Below are 18,660 nucleotides of genomic sequence, written 5' to 3'. Positions count from 1 at the left end.
AAAATCCCATCCCATTTCAGCTGTTTGGTTTCATCGGTTTGTCCACCGAGCAGAGAATGGTGACGTAGTTCTCTGCAACATTTATTAAATCCTCGGGATGATTTTTACGAGCCTTGAAAGTTAAGCACACATTAAGAACCATATAATGAGACATCGACTATTTCTGCCTTTTATTTTATATAATGCATGAAAAAAGATGCAAATCCCTTTTTCCTTCAGATACGTTTGTAACTCTTGGTGTGTCAGTTATGTCTGTAGTTCTAGTGTTTGTATTTGTGTCTGTGAGCTCTGGATTGAGGTATAAGTAAAAGCATTAGTGCTGGGGTCGTGCCCATCAGATTAGAAAGCTTAGTGCTCCCATCTTTGTGTAATTAATGAGAGACGGAGGACAAGGAGAAGATAAAGACAAAGAGGCAATGAGGGAAGTATACGTATTTGTAAAGTGATATTAAAAGAAGAAAGTGCACATGCTCTGCAGAGAAGGGATTGTGTGTAATGACAGGGTGCTTAGTGGTCAGTGTATTTGTGTACACGATGGACGACCGTGGAGCGAAGTACTGAGTCCAGAACCAACAACTGAAAGGGTTGGACTGGATATGTGGCATGTCTAGCATGGTTCAGGAACTTTATAATGTCAACAGGGATAATAACTGGAGAATGACAAGAATATAAAGCCTTGAATGCAGCAGACAAAAAGGTGCAAGTAGGCAAACACACAGCTGGAACATAATAACGGTGCAAACTTTTGTATCTGTTATTAGATTTTAGGAATATGCATATTTTTTTTCTGCAGACTTTTACTACATACAGATGGTAGCACGTTGCTCTTTTGTAACACAGAAATATAGCTTTTATGGAAATATTTAGTTTGAGTAATAATGAGGGATATGATGTTTCTCATTAAAGAGATTAATTGGCAAGGTAAGCCAAGTTTATTTCTATAGCATCATTCAACAACAATTCAAAGTGCTTTACATAAAAGGCATTAAGAGAAACTATAAAAGAAAAATCAGGCAATATAAAAAAATGCAAAGATAAAGTCATTTAGAAAATAAAAATAATAATAAAAAAGAATGACTCAGGCTACACAGGAGAATAAAAATTGCGGTCCCGGTTTTAATTGAATAAAAGGCGGTGGTAACTGGAGAAGCCATGATTATCCAGTATCTAGTAATGAGAAAAATATGCCACCCTAACATGAAAAATATCTTCTTATACATCAAGAAGGAACTTGCAGAAACTTGATATTGTTCACACCAGGGTTATTATAGTTAACGAAAACGAACGAAATAACGAAAACTGAAATTGAAAAAACATTGTCGTTAACTGAAATAAATAAAAACTATAATTAAAAGGAAAAAACGATAACTAATTAAAACTGAATTGTGAGTTTACAAAACTAACTAAAACTAACTGAAATTATCGATAAACTGACTTTCATTTACTTTTTTTTTTTTTAAGCCTTGTGGATTGATATGAAATCATTGTTTCCGCTCTCCGAGTTTAAGCTGGGAGCGCCACAGGACAACTGTGTGAGTGAGTGCGCATGTGCGTGCGCTCACCACGCTGGTCCGCAAAGTAATAGCTGCGGTCTGCCGAGAAAGCGGCAGAGTCCCGTATGGAGGTTCTTTGAGTACAAACACCTGCACACGACCACAAGGTAATTAACACACACAATCCAGCTACACAAGCATAAATGTGGACATGAGGTCGACAACTTCCGTGGGTTGTGTACAGAGGCCGCAAAGACCCTGCAGGTTTAATTAGCAGCATCTAACCAAGCTAGCTCCAAAACAGAAGCAGCTTCAGGTGGTGAGAACATCAGGATGCAGCTGGATTTGAGCTTTGACTCCTTCAAAGAGTTTGTTTTTGTTTAACACCACATGTAGCTGTTGTTAATCTGCTGCACTGATGCTGAAGTTTATTGTGGAGTTTATTGTAGAATTTATTGAGTTTGGGAGTTCATGTTTTTCTTTGTTTCTCCCTGCTGATGTTCATGTGTGTCCTTAATATTACACACATTTAGCATGTCTTGTGAACAGTTGGTTGTTGAATATATTTCTTTAAATGTATCTTTTTGTCAAGTTTTCATTACACAATAGTCACTTTTGCGCCTTGAATCTTGCACCTGATTAGGTATGAAAATACTAAAACTAATACTGAAACTAACTGAAACTAACTAAAACTAAGCATGAAACCAAAATAAAAACTAATAAAAACGAGCAAAACCACTCTGAAAACTAATTAAAACTAACTGAATTAGAGAAAAAAAAAGTAAAAACTAACTAAAACTAAACTATAATGTAAAATCCAAAACTATTATAACCCTGGTTCACACTGGGTAAGAACACCCCCCCTCATCAGCCATGCTCTAAACAAGAAAACACAAAACACAACAAGTAACCACAAGTACACATCAGACAAAGCACTGAGTGACATTTTTAAATTTTTAAAGCTCTTCAATAATGGATATTGTCTTAAAAACAGAGTACAGAGCTAAACAAATTTATTAGACCACCACCTAATGTAAGGTTTATGTAACAGCTGGCCTAAATTAAAACTGTTGGTAATTACCAAAATAATTTTTCATGCTTCTGTAATGGTTAATTCCCCAGTCTGCTCAGGCTCTTTAATCAAAAAGATATTTTTAATGTTAAAATATAATTATTATTGTCTAATAATTATATAATTTTAATGTTATACTTGAGTTCTGACTTCTCAGAGAAGTCCAGTGTGTGAACCCAGTAAGTTTTAGTTTAATAAAAAGTTTTTGACAGATTTCTAAAACGCTTGTTTTCTTGTTTTTCTGGCAGGTGGTTTGATACATTTGAATTACTGCATATATATTTTAGCTCGAGCCATACTCGCAGCTCCTTATCACAGGCTGTGCGTTAGTGAGCCGTGAGCAATATGTAAAGTAACAGCAGGTGACTCTGCTTTTGTTTACGCTATGAATGTTGTTGACATAATTCATGTGAATTTAAACTGACTCAGTGATCATTAATATACCAGATAGCCACATATTCAGGGGGTTTTCTGAAGGGACATAATCTTGTCCTTGTTAAAGGTTGCATGCAGTTTGTGAATTGCATTTTATTTTTTAGTGAGTAATGTATGTTTTCTCTCTATTACATGTTGGAATGAGGTTCAGTTTTCAGCTTAAGCAGGTTGTCAAATGAAATTATAAACAGTTATTTTAACTGTTATTTTTAACAGAAGAATTTCATTGTTAGCCCTGAGGAAACGGTGACCAATTTCCTCCAAAGAAATCACCCCTCTTGTAGCTTTCCAGAGCTCAGCCGTAATGACTCCTGGTAACTGAGGAAGACAAAGCTTCATGGCAGAAAATCCATTAGTGAGTCTGCTGCTAGATAGCAAGGAGACACAGAGGAATGGTGGCTTTTGATACTGCAAAAGGAACTACCTCTTCTTTTTGTGCGAGCGACTCAAGACGGCAGGCAGTTAGCCTGCATTTCAGAGCCCTGGTGGATGACTAATATCTGAAACACTCTGAGGTGCATCTGTGTTTCGGCCAGGGAGGGCGAGAGGACTCCGGAGGAGAGAGAGAGGACAGAAAGGGAAAGAAATTTGGGGATTGCAGCAGCGCTGTAACAATAACAGTATTTTGACAGAAATGTCAATATGGTTCAGTTTGGAAACAAATATTGCTGTTCTTGTGTCACAGGTTGGATTGATTGGCATTTTGGTCGATGCTTTGTCTGGTTTTCGATGCAGCGGGCAAAAGAGGAGGGGGATTATTGGACTTAACTTCACCAACTTCAGCAGGAAGTTGGTGAAATATTGTGTTTTTGCAACTTGTAGCAACAAATTAATTCAAGTTTAAAAGCTAAACTTGTGATTGCATTTCATAAAAAAAGAGCTTTAAAAAAAAAGGTTAAAGTAGTTTGTGAATAATTATTCAGACTGAATTTTGGCAGGAAAAAAAGTGAAAATATTAGTATTATTATTTCACCTGTGGTGACTGTGAGCTTACAAAACGGTTATAACCAATAAATACACATGCCAAAACTGATAAGCAAAATCTCACCTATAACCCCACTTTTAATCAAATCAAACTCAAGCAGTAGTGTCTTTATATACCTTTTTTTCCATTTTCAAGTGTGGTACGACATCAAACTTGTGTCTTTTAATTGCCACTAGATGTGCACAAGCGCAGGGTTAGAGCTTTCTCATAAGTTGCAGTACTTTTGATATGCAGCTTGACAGCGAGATACAGATATCAGTTCACATGGAGACCTCGCTCAACAGCAGACAAGTGTTCCAGTGGGATGGATAGGATTTAAAATCTGACACCATTTCAATACTACTGTGCTGAGATGTCTTCCTGTAGTTACTTGTGTTACGTCTTGTATGACTTGGGCTTTCGAGTCTATTCGAGTTCCATATTTTATTCAAAATATCAGTTTCATTCAGCAGATATGATTTAGTTCAAGATTTGATTCGCTGCTCAGTATTTCTTGAATTTATGCTACATTGTTTTAATACCAAGTCTGAGCTCCACAGTAGTGTTAAAAAATGCAACTGAATCCATATATTTTTGTGAAGAAAGTGTGAGCATAGAGGAGAAATAAGAAGGCGTGGCTGAAGGACTGAAGCTTATCTGTCCATCTGCCGTTACGTCAGCCGGTGAGTCTGGGTGAGCTGTGTGTCCGTGGAAGAGAGCTCCTTCCAACAGCAGACGCAGGATAGGATTTAACATCTGGATACACCTTCTTTTTCTCTATCCCTGTCTCTTGTTGACTTGTCACGCACGCACAATGGCATTAAAACATCAGCCCAGTTTTGTTTTTCGTTTTTCTTCCCCCTTCACATGAAGATTACTGGAATGCAGAAAAAGATAAAGACAGAAGGGATGAGGAGGGAAAAAAAAAAGAGTAGAAAATGAGATTTCGAACACTTTTGCTACTGTGAGACATTCCCAAGACATCTTCCACACAAAGAAGAGCATGAACACTTGTCTCTGTCTCCCTCCTTTGGTGTCTGTTTATTGTAAGAGGATACTAGAAGACCTCATTCCTCTGCACACTGAAACCTGAACTCTGTTTAGCCTCCTGTCTTTCGTGCCCTCTCTCTTTTCTCTTTCTGCACCTTTTTGCCTTTCCACTCTCTAATCTTTACAATATGTTGTTCCCATTTGTCTTTTTGTCTTATTTCATTTTTGATTTCCAGTGTTTTGTTGTCCAAATAATGTTTGTTGTCCATCTTACAATAAAATACAGCACTAAAATGTCTGCCCCTGCTTCTGTCTGATGGCAGGTTTATTGTAAGCTATAGCATCAAGTTCCTGACCTATTGCCCGCAGACAGAGCTGTAGTTTTGAGGCTCACTCTCTTCCGACCCTCCCTTCCTCCCCAGTCCCAGAGGCTGCAGCAGCTGGCTACATACATATTTCTGAATGACTAAGCAGGCAAGCAGCAGAGGCTTGAATATGCTCAATATTTTTAAGCACATTGTAGAAAAACCATAATTATTGGATATCATTACATTGGATATTTTAGCAACAGAAACTGGTGATGTCTTTCTTCCAGTGTCCCCTCCAGACATTCCTTCAAACACTCACTTGTCTTGATGCAAAATGTCAGTTGCGCCTTTAATTGATTTTCACAATTGTTTCCAAGATGCGCACATAAAATGAAACATGTGAACGGTGGTTGCTTGGACCTACAGCTTTGGTCGTAATTTGTAAGGTGTGTACCGAAATTACCAAGACAGTCAGGTCATAGTGTGCTCGATGAGGTGTACATAAGAATGAAAAGCACTGACAGTGGCCTGTTAGTGTCGTGGCAGCTAATCCATAACCCTCTGTGAGCCACACACTTGTGCTTACGCATGCAAACACACAAAAACTGGGACACGTTCACGCTCCATCAACACCTGACCTTTACAGGAAGCAGAGTGGAGATCAACTGACCAGAAGCTCCTGTCAGTCAAGGAGCATCCACCCCACCTACCCCTCCTGTCTCCCTCCATCCCTCACCTCTCTGCTTACACGTAGTCAATATATATTAGTCAGTGTTTAGCACAGAATATGAGAAAGAGTATGTGGAAGAATGATGCAGAAATAAAAGGAAAAGTGGACACAGTGTGTGTGTAAATTTAAAAAATGGAGGGTAAAAAACAAGTCAGGGAGGGCGAAGCTGATGTGTGTGTGTAAGTGAGAGAAAGGATTGGAGGGCAGAGGAGAAGCAGATTTGCTTATCAGACAACCCAAAACACACATGCACACACAGTCGGCAACTCAGAGTGGTGCCATCTTAGTAAACACAGCTTTGATGATGGGTATGGGTATCAGACTGAGCCCAGTGACTTGACTTAAAGAGAGAGAGAGAGAGGCTGTGGTGCACTGTGCACTTTGTGTGTGCACGTTAGAGAGAGAAGCTGAGACAAAAATATGAAAAAAGGATAGAAATATGAAGATATCAGGCATAAATCTATGTATGTTTGTGTGTTTTTTGTAAGTGAGGAAAAAGAGAGTGAATGTGTGTGTCTTGACTACAAATCAACTTCTCTTATCCATCTACATAGATTGCCCCCATATTGGATGTTTAATATTTAACTATATCTGTTCTCTTGGGAGGCATGAAGATTGGAAAAAGTTGGGAGGATACGGGGTGTGTGTGTGTGTGTGTGTCTGTGTGTGTGTGTACACACATACACAAAAGCACACACAAATGCAAACACAGAGCAATGCTGACTTCTACAGATCTAAGTGTGCACATAATCAGGACCCTTCATCACAAACCCACAAGCACTCTGTGCAATCAAGAGCATACAAATGAGATGGAAATGTATTCAGACAACACCTAGTGTCAAAAAATTAAGTGTAAGTTTCACACATAACTACTGTGGTCCTGAAATAAATAAAAACTGATAGTTTAAGTCACTTAATAAACATTATTGCCCAAATAAATACTGGTTCCATCAATCTCAGATCAGCAAAAGTTGGCAAACAGTAGCAGATGTGAAGTCACATTATTTTTAGCATCTTTTTAGCATAATTTGTGTCTTTTCAACCAAGGTGTTTGGCTAAAATTGCTGATTTGCTAAATAATGTAATTTAATGATATTTTTTTAAGCAATTTTCAAAACACTCAAGGTCACCTTACACAGAAGACTTGGAAAAACAATTTAAGAATAACCAAGAAAATATCCATGAAGTCAATGAATCAAGTTTACAATACATGAAATCATTAAGAACAGAGGATTCATGTGACAGGTGGAAGCTGATCAGAGTGTGTTTGCCAGCATTTTGAGACAGGATTTGAAAGTGGAGAGAGAGAGTCAATGTTACAGATGTCTGGTGGGAGGGAGGTCCAGAGGCCAGGAGCAGAGCAAGCAAAGGCTCTAGACCCTGTGGTAGTCACAGGAAGAAGGGGCAAAGATGGAGAGAAGAAGACCTGAGATTAGTGTGCACATGACATACTCGATGGATACTTTCCCAAAGTAACATGCAGGGAAGTGCATTCCTTTTTAGGGACACTATAGAATCGCATTTATGCAGTTATACACACAAACATTTATGCAAAGTGAGTCTTTGTCTTTTAGCTGGGCTTACCTACCCAACTCACAGAATCACTGACTCACATATTCACTCATATGCATGCAAATTATCTTTTTTTTTTTTTTTTTTTCACATTTAAATTGACGGTTCCTCGACTTACAAACCCACAAATTTTGTCACTCAGCTGCTGTTTAGGGTGGCCCGACTGATCTGACAGAATTCTTGTAAATGTGTCATATTTTAGACACTTTACCTTTTGTGCCACAACTGCTGGCTCACAATCAGAGGTACTAATCTATGTGTATGAAGCCAAAAATGGCAGTTTTGGAAATTAATGTGAAGGGCCGGTTCATGGCTACACTTTTATATAAATTTTCACTAATGCGATGGAGGCCGTGCATACTTGCAAAACTCACTTATTTAGCCTAAAACAGCTCGCAGTTTTCTTCAGCATTCAGAGGGTTGTGCACTATGAAACATCCCCAAGGGTTAGACTGTCGGCACCAAGTTGCAATGCAAAGTTCTGACGTGTCTGTGGGAGAACATCAATCCGTCCATCTGTCCATCCATCCATCTGGTGCAAAAGAACTTGAACTATGTCACCATTCGCCTGCTCACAGTGTTTCAAAGCACCCTACTCACCAGATTTGACTCCCTGCAGCTTCTTTCTTTTCTCCAATACAAAATTTGAGGTGAAGGGTCACCATTTTTACACAGTGGAGAAGATCGAGCACATGTTCCAGATGGTGATTTGAAGCACTTACAGAATAGGACGTGCAGGGGGCATTCCAAGTCTGGCACGAGGACTGGGATCAATATATTGCTGCACATTGTGACTGCTTGGAAAGGGACAGTGGCAAATTTAAAACTATATTTTCTTTATATCATTTTGGAGGAAAAAAAAAAGACTTACTAAGCTACCAACTGTTTTTATGATATATATAAGAATCAAAAAAGTAGAAAATCTTCACATTTGAGGTTTTTTACTTACAAAATGTAAATTTGTGAAAATGTTTCATTTTCCTGTTGATTAATTACTTAATTTACCACTTGTCGATTTATTTATATATATTACGCAAACACACCTACACTACTACTTCCCACATCTGCCTGTGGGCTCTATATGACGGCTGGCATTGATAAGCTCATGCGTGGTCAAAGGAAAGATGCAAAAACAAAAGGGCAGATGAAAAGAAAGTGAGAGCGATTGAAGGCGAGGCAGCAGGCTTGGTTATTTGCTGTTGAAAACAAAGTGCTTTTACTTGTTCCCTGCATTGATGTATTCCCTCATTAAGGAAGCAGCCAGCTAGCCAGACTGCTAGATTTGCAGACAGACCGAGTTGCATTCAGACTAGCACAGTCCCCCTTCAGCGCAAGCTGAGTCGCAGTTATGCATTATCAAACACGCACAAAAACACATGCACGGACACAGAAGCAGCACACCCGGAGACAGAAGTGGGTCAGGCTAACCAGCTCGGTCTCACTACATTTGAAAAATGCAATGAGGTCCCGCTGTTTCACATTAGCCACGACCGATGCAAAGGCATTCATAAAAATATACGGCATGTGCACGCTCACATACACAGTTTAGCAGAATATTCATGTATTCTCATACCAACATGCCGAAACTCGGTATGTTTATTCTAGAAGACAAGACATTTACTTTTGAATGCAACACACACTCTCACTTACACATTTATTTATTCCCTTTGCTCAGACACATGAATACACAGTGGAGCTGTACATTTTCACAGATGCAATCTACAAATTCATTTACTCATGCATAGCTAAATGCATATCTTTACCCAAATCTCGAGCTTAGAACAAGATTTGGACAGCAAATCCTCAGAAATACATTGTGCAAATCTCTTTAACAGTCATGATGGATGTTTTCACTGGAAGATTAATTTCAAATGTACATCAGTGCTGCTCATTGGAGTTTTGTGCTGTTGTGTACATGCAAATAGATCCTCATCACACACCCACGCACATATGCACGTATGTGCATAAAGCAGTAGAGATATCTCTCTATCAGCTCCATCAACAGGTGGAGGAATATCAGAGCAGAGCTGCAAGCAACGTCAGACAAGCCTTGTCTTTCAGTACACTGATGCCAGTGTTTGTGTGGGTCTGTGTGTGTCTGTTTGGTGTGGTTTTGACACATTTATATTGGATGCACAGCAAACGCTGAGCTATAACAGTGACATCCTTTCAGATCTTGAACTCCAGAACCGAGTGTGCCAGTGTTAACTGTTGCCAGCATGAGCAATGGAAGCCCAATTTTTGTCATCCTGGGAGCAAAAGAGGCCTGCATCTTGTCACTCATGAAGGGTTAGATAAATGACTAAGGGAGCGAGAAGATTAATAGCAGGCATATTTTGCACTGATGTTCCTGCTGCAAATAAACAAGCTGAGTGTTGGATGTAGAGACATGGGAGGGCTGAGGAAGAAGAGCCGGGTAAGAGCAGGACCTAAACAGGGGGGGGTGAAGTGGAGTGATTAGATCGGGGCGAAGGGGAAAGTTGAACTTTCCCTCAAGAGGCCGTTTGTTTCCTCATCTGTTTGCTCCCCTGTGCAGTTCTTTACCATGAAACCGTTATGCCACTCGACCGTTGCTGTTCTGCTTAGGGTATGAAGGGGAGTATTGTTGCAGAGATTTCCATTTGGCATCTTCTACATCACGGAAGTATGAAATATGAGTATGAGGCGATGGACCTGAGCCAGTGGGAGTGGTACACTCAAAGTTTCTTACTTGGCATGAGCTCAAGTCATCTTGTCTACAACAGAGAAGAGAGATTAGGGCATATTTACTTATGAGCTCAGTGATAGATACTTTTTCCAACATGTAGTAGTTATCTGTACCGGTGCCAACGTGTCTGCAGAGGGAAGATTTATGATGGCACATAATCTGAGGCATTATGACTAAATATCTGAAATGAAAAGCCACAAAAATCCCAGTTTATTTAATGTGTGACAGATGTTAAATTTGATGTATTAGAGGGAGCATGTGCTGCCACGTTGGCAGACTATTTATTATATTTGTTTGCTATCATTTTAGTAGATAAGGCCTTCACACTGTGACCGTTTTTAATCATTTCTGCTTTTACAAAGTTATTCTGCTTGTATCAATATTAATCTGCCAGTTGGCATATTATTATTACTCTCACTCTAGACTTTACTTTCTTCTTTAACTGTTCCAGGCACAGTATTACTTCTTTTTCCACTTTTTACTGTCTTACAAAGTCAAAACTCTGCATGGTTAGATAACCAGAACAGTCACAAATACATGATTTTAATAATACCTGTAAATACCTGTGGGTTAAAAGATCAACTGGTAATAATTAAGAAATCCTGCCTCTGTATACATACATGTTGACAAAGATTAATAATGGTTTATAATTGCTCTGTGCTAGGTTTGATTACCAGGAGCTCCTCCACAACTCGACGTTCTGTTTGGTGCCTCGAGGTCGACGCTTGGGCTCGTTCCGCTTCCTTGAGTCGCTGCAGGTAAATATATATTGTTCTGCACAGTGCTTAATTGAAACATTATTTACCTTAATGTCTCATAAATGATTTTTCATGCCCTACACCTGGATTCCACAACATTAAAAGGCCCCATCGTCTCAAACTGCTTTTCGCCGTGAGGAATAAGATCCAACACTTTTGTTGATTTCTCTGGAGATTAGCTGCATCAAATAACGTCACACGCTTTCATGTGCCGATTAGCTTTAGTATTATTTGAGTCAGGATCTAACAGTTGGTGGGCTCTTTGCTTATGGTACCAACACAGTCTGAATGAAGCAAATTAGATGAGCTTACTATCATGACGCCAAAGCTGAAATTTTGATTATGAATTGTTAATGTTGCCAATTTAAACTTGGTTTTACATAATCGTTAATATTATGAAATGGTGTATGCTCATGATAAAGAGAGGTTTCACAGGGAGGCTTAATAGTGAAAGTAACAGCCGGGTGCTGCTAATCAAATGCACTTGATTAGCTGATCATCAGCAACTTGGAGCATTCAGGTGTGTGTTAACACAGTGTCAAAGAGGAAACAGTGATCTCAGAGAAGTAATTGTTGTTGCCCATCAATCTGGGATGGGTTGTAAGACCATTTCCAAACATTTCAAAGTCCATCATTTTACAGTGAGAAAGCTAGGACAGCTGCCAGTCTTCTCAGGAGGATGGATGTCCCAGTATATTCAGTCTAAGGCCAGACCTTCAGTGCTCAGAAACCACGAGCTACATCTCAGACTCTACGGGCATCAGTTAGCGTGTGAAATGTCATGACAGTTCAATTAGAAAAAGACTGAACTATTGTTTGGAAGGGTTGCCAAGAGAACAAGAAAGCAGCATGGCTGAGGTTTGCACAATTGCATCTGAACAAACCACAATATTTCTGGAACAATGTCCTTTTGTCACATGAGACCAAAGTGGAGATGTTTGGCCACATTGCACAGTGACACATTTGGAGAGAACCAAACACAGCATAACAGCACAAATGGCTCATATCAACAGTCAGCACAGTGGCAGAGGGGTGATGATTTGGACTTGTTTGGAAGACACAGGACCTGGGCACCGTGCAGTGATTGGTTTAACGAGGGGGGTCAGGGTTGACTCAAAGTATTCTAGAGTCAAATATGAGGCCATCTGTCTGACTGGTTTAAATTGGGTCATGCAACATGGCAAAGGTCCCAAACACAGCAGCAAATCTAAAGATTGGCTGAAAAAAAGAAAAGAATGAAGGTGTTGCAATGGCCCAAAGTCCAGACCTCAACCTGACTGAAGTGCAGTGGCAGGACCTTAAAGAGAGCTGTGCATAAATGAATTCCCACAAACCTCAATGAAATGAAGAAAGGCTGTAAAGAAGAGTGGACAAAAATTCCTGCAACAATGTGAGAGGCTGATGAAGCCACAGAAAATTCTTACTTTGAGTTATTGCTGCTAAACTTGGTTCTATTGAATCATGACTGAATCCGTATGTGTTTACCAATCTTAATTATTTGCTTGGCTTAGTGTGCCAAATGTAGAAACATAAGAATAAAAAAAATCATTCATCGGTTTGCTCTTTATAAAAAACCTGTTGTTGTTCATCCTCGATTCAGCCTGAGTGAGTTTTCAGGACTTTCTGGTTAAACAGCTAAAATCCCTTGTGAAACATGCCAACATGATAGCTATTAAAATATTGTCTGATTCTGATTTTTCAGTTCTCGCTGCACGAGCTCACATGCTATCATTCAGTCGACGAGGAAGTACAAAGAATGCAGAATGTTTACGTTCCAAAGCTGCGGTTTATGTAGTGTTTTTGGTTATTGACACCTTAATGGTCACATCTGCAAGTGTTTTCCCCAGACCATTGTGCTGTGCTGAATGCAGATTGGGCCATAAAGTCTTTATTTGCTGTTGGAAAGGCCTTTTAGGCTAAAATGGATCCATTAACACACAGAGATGCAAGCATGCACTTATACAAACACTGGAATCGTTCATTTAAGTCCATCAGTGAAATGTGCAAGTACACAAACAATCAAGAAACCACAGGCAGTGGGGTGAGAGAACAGTTTAAACCAGTCAGTGTGCTGTAGTTCTCGCTCTGCCACCCAAGTTGATGTTCTCACACCAGTGCAGGAAGCAGCAGTGGCTGTTTTTAGATGTGCCCAACGCTGAACTCTCTGGCTGCTACAGTGTTCCCTGGCTGCACTGCTCTCTGGGGCTGTGTGTGTGTGTGTGTGTGTGTGTGTGTGTGTGTGTGTGTGTGTGTGTGTGTGTGTGTGTGTGTGAGAATAGTCCGGAAGCATCTATGGGAGTGGCAGCCTGCCCCACCGCTGATGTCTGCTGAATGGACAAATCCACACACAACCCACTTGGCTTGGCAGCAGGCAGCAGTCATGGTCCCTTTCTCCTCCTGCCTTCCCTTTTTTGCTCTCTCCTTTTCTCTTGTTCTCTCCTCCCTAACGGTCTCTCTCTTTTCCATTCAAGCCACTCTTCAAGATTTTTTTGCTTGTGTACTCTTTTTAAAAAAAAAAAATTTTTCGTGCCAGCCAAGCCCACAAAAGAACTGGCAATTACCACTGTGGTAGGAAACTTACTGCCAGCTTTCCAGTATACACACAGACACACATTTGCACACTCCTCCACACACACCATTGCTCAGAGCCTCCCCTTCTTCATCTCCCAATGCAAACAAACTAAAAACAACTACACAGCACAGAGGCCTTCATTTTCCTCTACCTCCAGGCAGAGGGGGCTATAAAATGTTTGAAGCTCACCCTCACAGTGATTTATCTCTCAGGGAGAAGGCTCAGGTGAGCTGCTGCAAAATTAAAATTAAAGGCCTTGGATTATCACTTGAGAATCTTCATTTGGCCTTGTTGTAACCTGGTGCTAATTCCCACACATGCATACATCTACAAGTCCTGCTCAAGCGTCCTTCAGCAGGTTTATTCTCTGATGGAATACCAGAGCGTGGAAGTCTCATTGGGCCGAAGAGTGGTTGATCTCCACAATTTCAGCTGCTGATGGTGTATCTCTAGTGGTTTAATTAAAAAAAAATAGGTAGAAACAAACCCAGACCTACCAACAGTCCAGACCACAGTGAGTAAAAAGAGGAATTGAGCAGGGTGAGATGAAAGTGCTGCAGAGAGAAACTGAAAGGAAAAAAAAACAAACAAAAAAAAACCAAGCACACAAGGAGAAAATCTGATAGAGTTACAGAGAGGGGAAGACCAAAGGGGTGCAAGGGTAGCAAAGAAAGGAGGACAACATCAAAAACCTGTCAGTAAATAAAGAAATAAGGCGACATAAAAAAATCCACTTCAATGAAGCATTATGCCGTAACGCATCAACTGGTTCTTTCTTTCCCCCCCGCTTTCTCTCCCGTCAGTGTTCTTCTTTCCCCACATATGTCCCCCTCAGTGGTTGTGCCTAATTAGTGCAGAGTGAGTCAGCCCTGTCAGCCACATCTGTGTTTGCATCTATATGAATGACAGTGTTTATCAAACCTCCAGGGTTTCCACGGAAAGTAGAGATCGTTACTGCTCATTCCAGCCACTCTGTAAGGGTCTCTCTCCCTCTCTCACACTCACGCATATAGAAACATAGAAACATTGATCATATTATTTGCTCAGTTTGGGAAATCACAGTGCCAAGCAGCTGGGGCTGTACTCCTACAGACTACATTGTGTTCATGCAGCTGTAGTATGTCAAACTATAGCATTTACTGCCAAAGGGGAGCCCAAGCCAGCAGCTAGGAGGGCTGAATCAGAAGGAATCCATTTTGACTCACTGGATGTCAACTGTGGGTATAAGCCTGCCTTTGGCTGTGAATTTCACATGGCATTCTCCTGGCATTCTCTTCATGTTACCAGTTTCAAAATCCGCTTTTCTTTGGGAAACAACAACGAGCTCCAAAATTGCAACCTACACGCTTACAAAAAAGGAACATTCTGGCAAAGCAGGCCTGCTTGGTTCTTGGGTGGTTGTATATATTTTCAAGAATTAGTCGTGCACAGCCAGATCTATCTATGTAACACAGTGTGATAATGACAGCTTTTGCCTCCCAACGTGCAAGTGTTCCACCAAAAAAAAAAAAAAAGTCTCTCCCAGAAAAGAAAATTTTGCAGCCTCGCTACATCCTGGGTTTAGCACCACCCAATGTGATTGTGATTGGTTTAAGGGAACAGAAAGGGCCAAAGCACTTTTATACTATCGTAGAATGATAATGGATCCAGCAAAGCTATTTATTTAGAGCTGTGGAAATGGGTCTGGCTACAGGAAACTAGAAGCAACCAATTTCATCTGCAGCTGTGCAAAGCTAATATATATTTTGTTAAGTTTGTCCTATGTTCTATAATTCCAATGCATCTGTGTCCAGGCGGCGTGTATCCCAGTACTGCTGAGTAACGGCTGGGAGCTGCCGTTTTCTGATGTCATACAGTGGAACCAGGCAGTCATCGAGGGAGACGAGAGATTACTACTTCAGGTAACAGACATAAGATGAACACCTTAACAGACATTGTGTTGATGGTCAGATGTACATTCAGGATGTCTAAAGTAGATGCTCATGGTCTTTGCGTACCAGCGGGCTACTACTGAGCAGTGTGGCAAATTCAGTTTAATGCATGTGGATGCAGACAGTTATCCAACTGCATGAAAAACAGACTTTCATTTTGCAAAATTTAAAGAATTGATGGCTCATCAGGCCATAAGTTATTCTCTATCATCAAAAATGGGCATTTTCAGTTCTAGCAGATGAATATATGACTATAAATAAATACATATCCAGAGATATTTATCCACAGTTTTGGAGTCATGTAGGTTACCTCTTTTTTTTTTTTTTTTTTTGGAATTATGCCATTATTTGACAGCAACAGTAGCCAGGAGACATGTAAAGAGATGTGATACTCAACAAAGAAGCACGTTTAAGAGATCCAGCATGTATCTTAACCTTTCGATTTTTTTTTTTAATCAGATGTTCATTTATTCTGTTTTTAACAGAATAAACACATCTTACGAAACACAAAACCACTAAAACCTACTTTGTAAGGTTTGCAAAGATTGATGGCCAGCATTTTTCTCTGCCTGTGCAGAGGATTGGCTTAGTTTAAATGCAAACATGGCCACTGGAAAACATCCAGGCAGGCATTACCTGTATCAAACGATGTGGTTACAGCTTGGAGCTCCTTTGAGATTAAACACCCCAAAAGGCCTTAATCCAGCTTTATTCCAAAAGCACTCACTCTCTCACCGTGTCTCCTTGTTACACAGACACGCAAATAAACACAGCGAGTGAGAAAAGCCAGTTCTCCCCCTGCTGCAACCTTTATCTCTCTCTCACACACAAATTACATCATGTCTCCTCTGCATTGATCCGCTTCGATCTTGACCAATAGAGGGCATGAATTGGCATTCTGCTAATGAGCAGGAACAAGCTCCCTGGAGTTCAGGGCAGGGGAGACATTTTCAAATTAGGGCAGAATTGGTTGAATGAGCTGACCTCATCAGTGGAATTTCTGCACACCTGCAAAAGTCTCACTTGGAAACACACATATATTACACCCAGGCATTCACATCATCTGTGATCTGAGTGCAACTAATGCAAGGCTGAGTGCAGGCAGACACAGTAGATGAAGTGAGGACTACACTACGCTAGTGAAGCTGTCCTTAACATGCACTAAAATGAATAAGAGGACAGAGCAAACAGAGAATCAGAATGGAGCAGTATGATTATATTGCAGCACTGAAGAAGGTGTGTGGTTAAAAGAAAAAGAGGCTGAGAGATCAAGATCAAGAATTTTAGAAAACAGAGGGAGATTTTTGAGGCATCGCAGCTTTCATTAGAAACTATATTAGCTGTATGCAGATATCACGGCTTAGATGAGTCAACTGCTCTTATTTTTCTAAGTTTAACGTGTTTCTCCTCTTTGATTGAGTCAAAGACCCTAGCTCTCTAACTGATTAAATCAATTTTGGTGGTTCATCTGAATCCCCCCCAATTCATCTTCACCAATTAAGGTCTCATTATCTGAACGACAGGCCCTAAATCAGATCTGTGTCAAATGTTTTAAGGGCCAAATTAAGCAACCCCTTAAATTTGTTTTTGTAGTTTCTCTTTATCTCTTTTCTAGTCTATTTTAAAAGACACACTTTGCTTTAAACAATAACCACCAAAGGAAAAATCGCCATTTTTTTTCTCTGTTGCTCTGTTTAATCTCTTTCATCATTTCACTATCTGGTGTTTTTTTTTTTTTTCCTCTTTATCTCTTCTCATCAGGTTCCATCTACAGTGATAGCAGTAGGGAATGAGAGCATCCTGGCTCTAAGACAAAGGACACAGATGTTGTGGGAAGCCTACTTTTCCTCGGTGGACAAGATAGTCCTCACCACACTGGAGGTCAGTCCAAAAATGGACAAACTCGCAATAATAAGGTCCAGCCACAGAAAAGCCATACAGATGTTATTGGCAGAATCCAGGTCCAAAGTCAGAATGTGGTCCCACTATTTGAAACAGAGGACAGGTTGTTGCTGGGTAGAGCATGCAGGACACTTCAGGAACTATCTGATAAAATAGTCTACAGTATATTATCTCTACACATCCAGTTACTTTGGTATTTTAGTCTGAGGATTGTAGATTAGTCTACTAAGATCATTTTTTCCAGTCCCGGGAAAAACTCCACACTTGCCCTCTAAATTCCCATGAAATCAGTGAGCAGCAGCTAGGTGCTAATCAAATGCACTTGATAAATTGCAGTTTTGCTGCTCTGGAGCATTCAGGTTTGTGTTAACACAATGCCATACTCTTCACCCAAGGTCAGATTGTGCAATGCTCAGAGAAACTGTAAAACTGTTGAGCTACATCTCAGACTCTACAGGCTTCAGTTATTAAGGCTTAATATTAAATATTAAGGCCAATTACACTACAGTTAGAAAAAGACTGAACACTCCTGGCTTGTTTGGAAGGGTTGCCAGGAGAAAGCCTCTTCTCTCCAAAAAGAAAATGGCAGCACGGCTTAGGTTTGAAAAGTTGCATCTGAACAAACCACAAGGTTTCGAGAGCAGTGTCCTTTGGACAGACAAGACCAAAGTGGAGAGGTTTGGCTGTAACGCACAGCTCCATGTTTGGTGTAAACTGACTACAGCATATCAGCACAAATGCCTCATAACAACTGTTGAACTCTGTGCTGGAGGGGTGATGATTTTCGCTTGTTTTGCAGCCACAGGACCCGGGCACTTTGCAGTCATTGAGACGACCACGAACTCCTCTGTACATTAAAAAAAAAAAAAAAAAACTGAAATCAGGTCGTGCAACAAGACGATGATGCCAAGCACAGCAGCAAAACTTCAACAGATTGGCTGAAAAAGAAAATAATCGTGGTGTTGCCATAGCTCAGTCAGTCCAGACCTCAATCTGATTGAAACGTTGTAGTGGGACCTTAAGAGAGCGGTGCTAAACAAATGCCCACAAACCTCAATGAACTGAAGCAACGCTGTGAAGAAGAGTGGGCCAAAATTCCTCCACAACGTGATGTGAGAGACTGATAAAGTTATACAGAAAAATATTACAGCAAAGTATTGGAGACATACTTAGTTTTTCACAGGACTGCATAAACTCCTGTGATTTTGTTCTTTTTTCACATGACT

General features: G+C 40.2%; 1 protein-coding gene across 2 annotated transcripts in view; it reads left to right on the top strand.

Moving 5' to 3' along the window:
* The window catches only part of ext1c (exostoses (multiple) 1c), a 95,866-nt gene that overhangs the window by 66,323 nt on the left and 10,883 nt on the right, over positions 1-18,660 (top strand). For both annotated transcript variants that reach the window (XM_030741580.1, XM_030741581.1), the window contains exons 3-5: positions 10,936-11,029; positions 15,395-15,502; positions 17,294-17,413. In XM_030741580.1, coding sequence (XP_030597440.1) covers positions 10,936-11,029; positions 15,395-15,502; positions 17,294-17,413 — 322 coding nt within the window. The remainder of the gene's footprint in view (positions 1-10,935; positions 11,030-15,394; positions 15,503-17,293; positions 17,414-18,660) is intronic.

Source organism: Archocentrus centrarchus, chromosome 11 (genome assembly GCF_007364275.1).
Source record: "Archocentrus centrarchus isolate MPI-CPG fArcCen1 chromosome 11, fArcCen1, whole genome shotgun sequence".
NCBI classification, from domain to species: Eukaryota; Metazoa; Chordata; class Actinopteri; order Cichliformes; family Cichlidae; genus Archocentrus; species Archocentrus centrarchus.
Note: the sequence above shows the minus strand (reverse complement) of the source record. Positions and strands in the feature narration are given on the sequence as shown.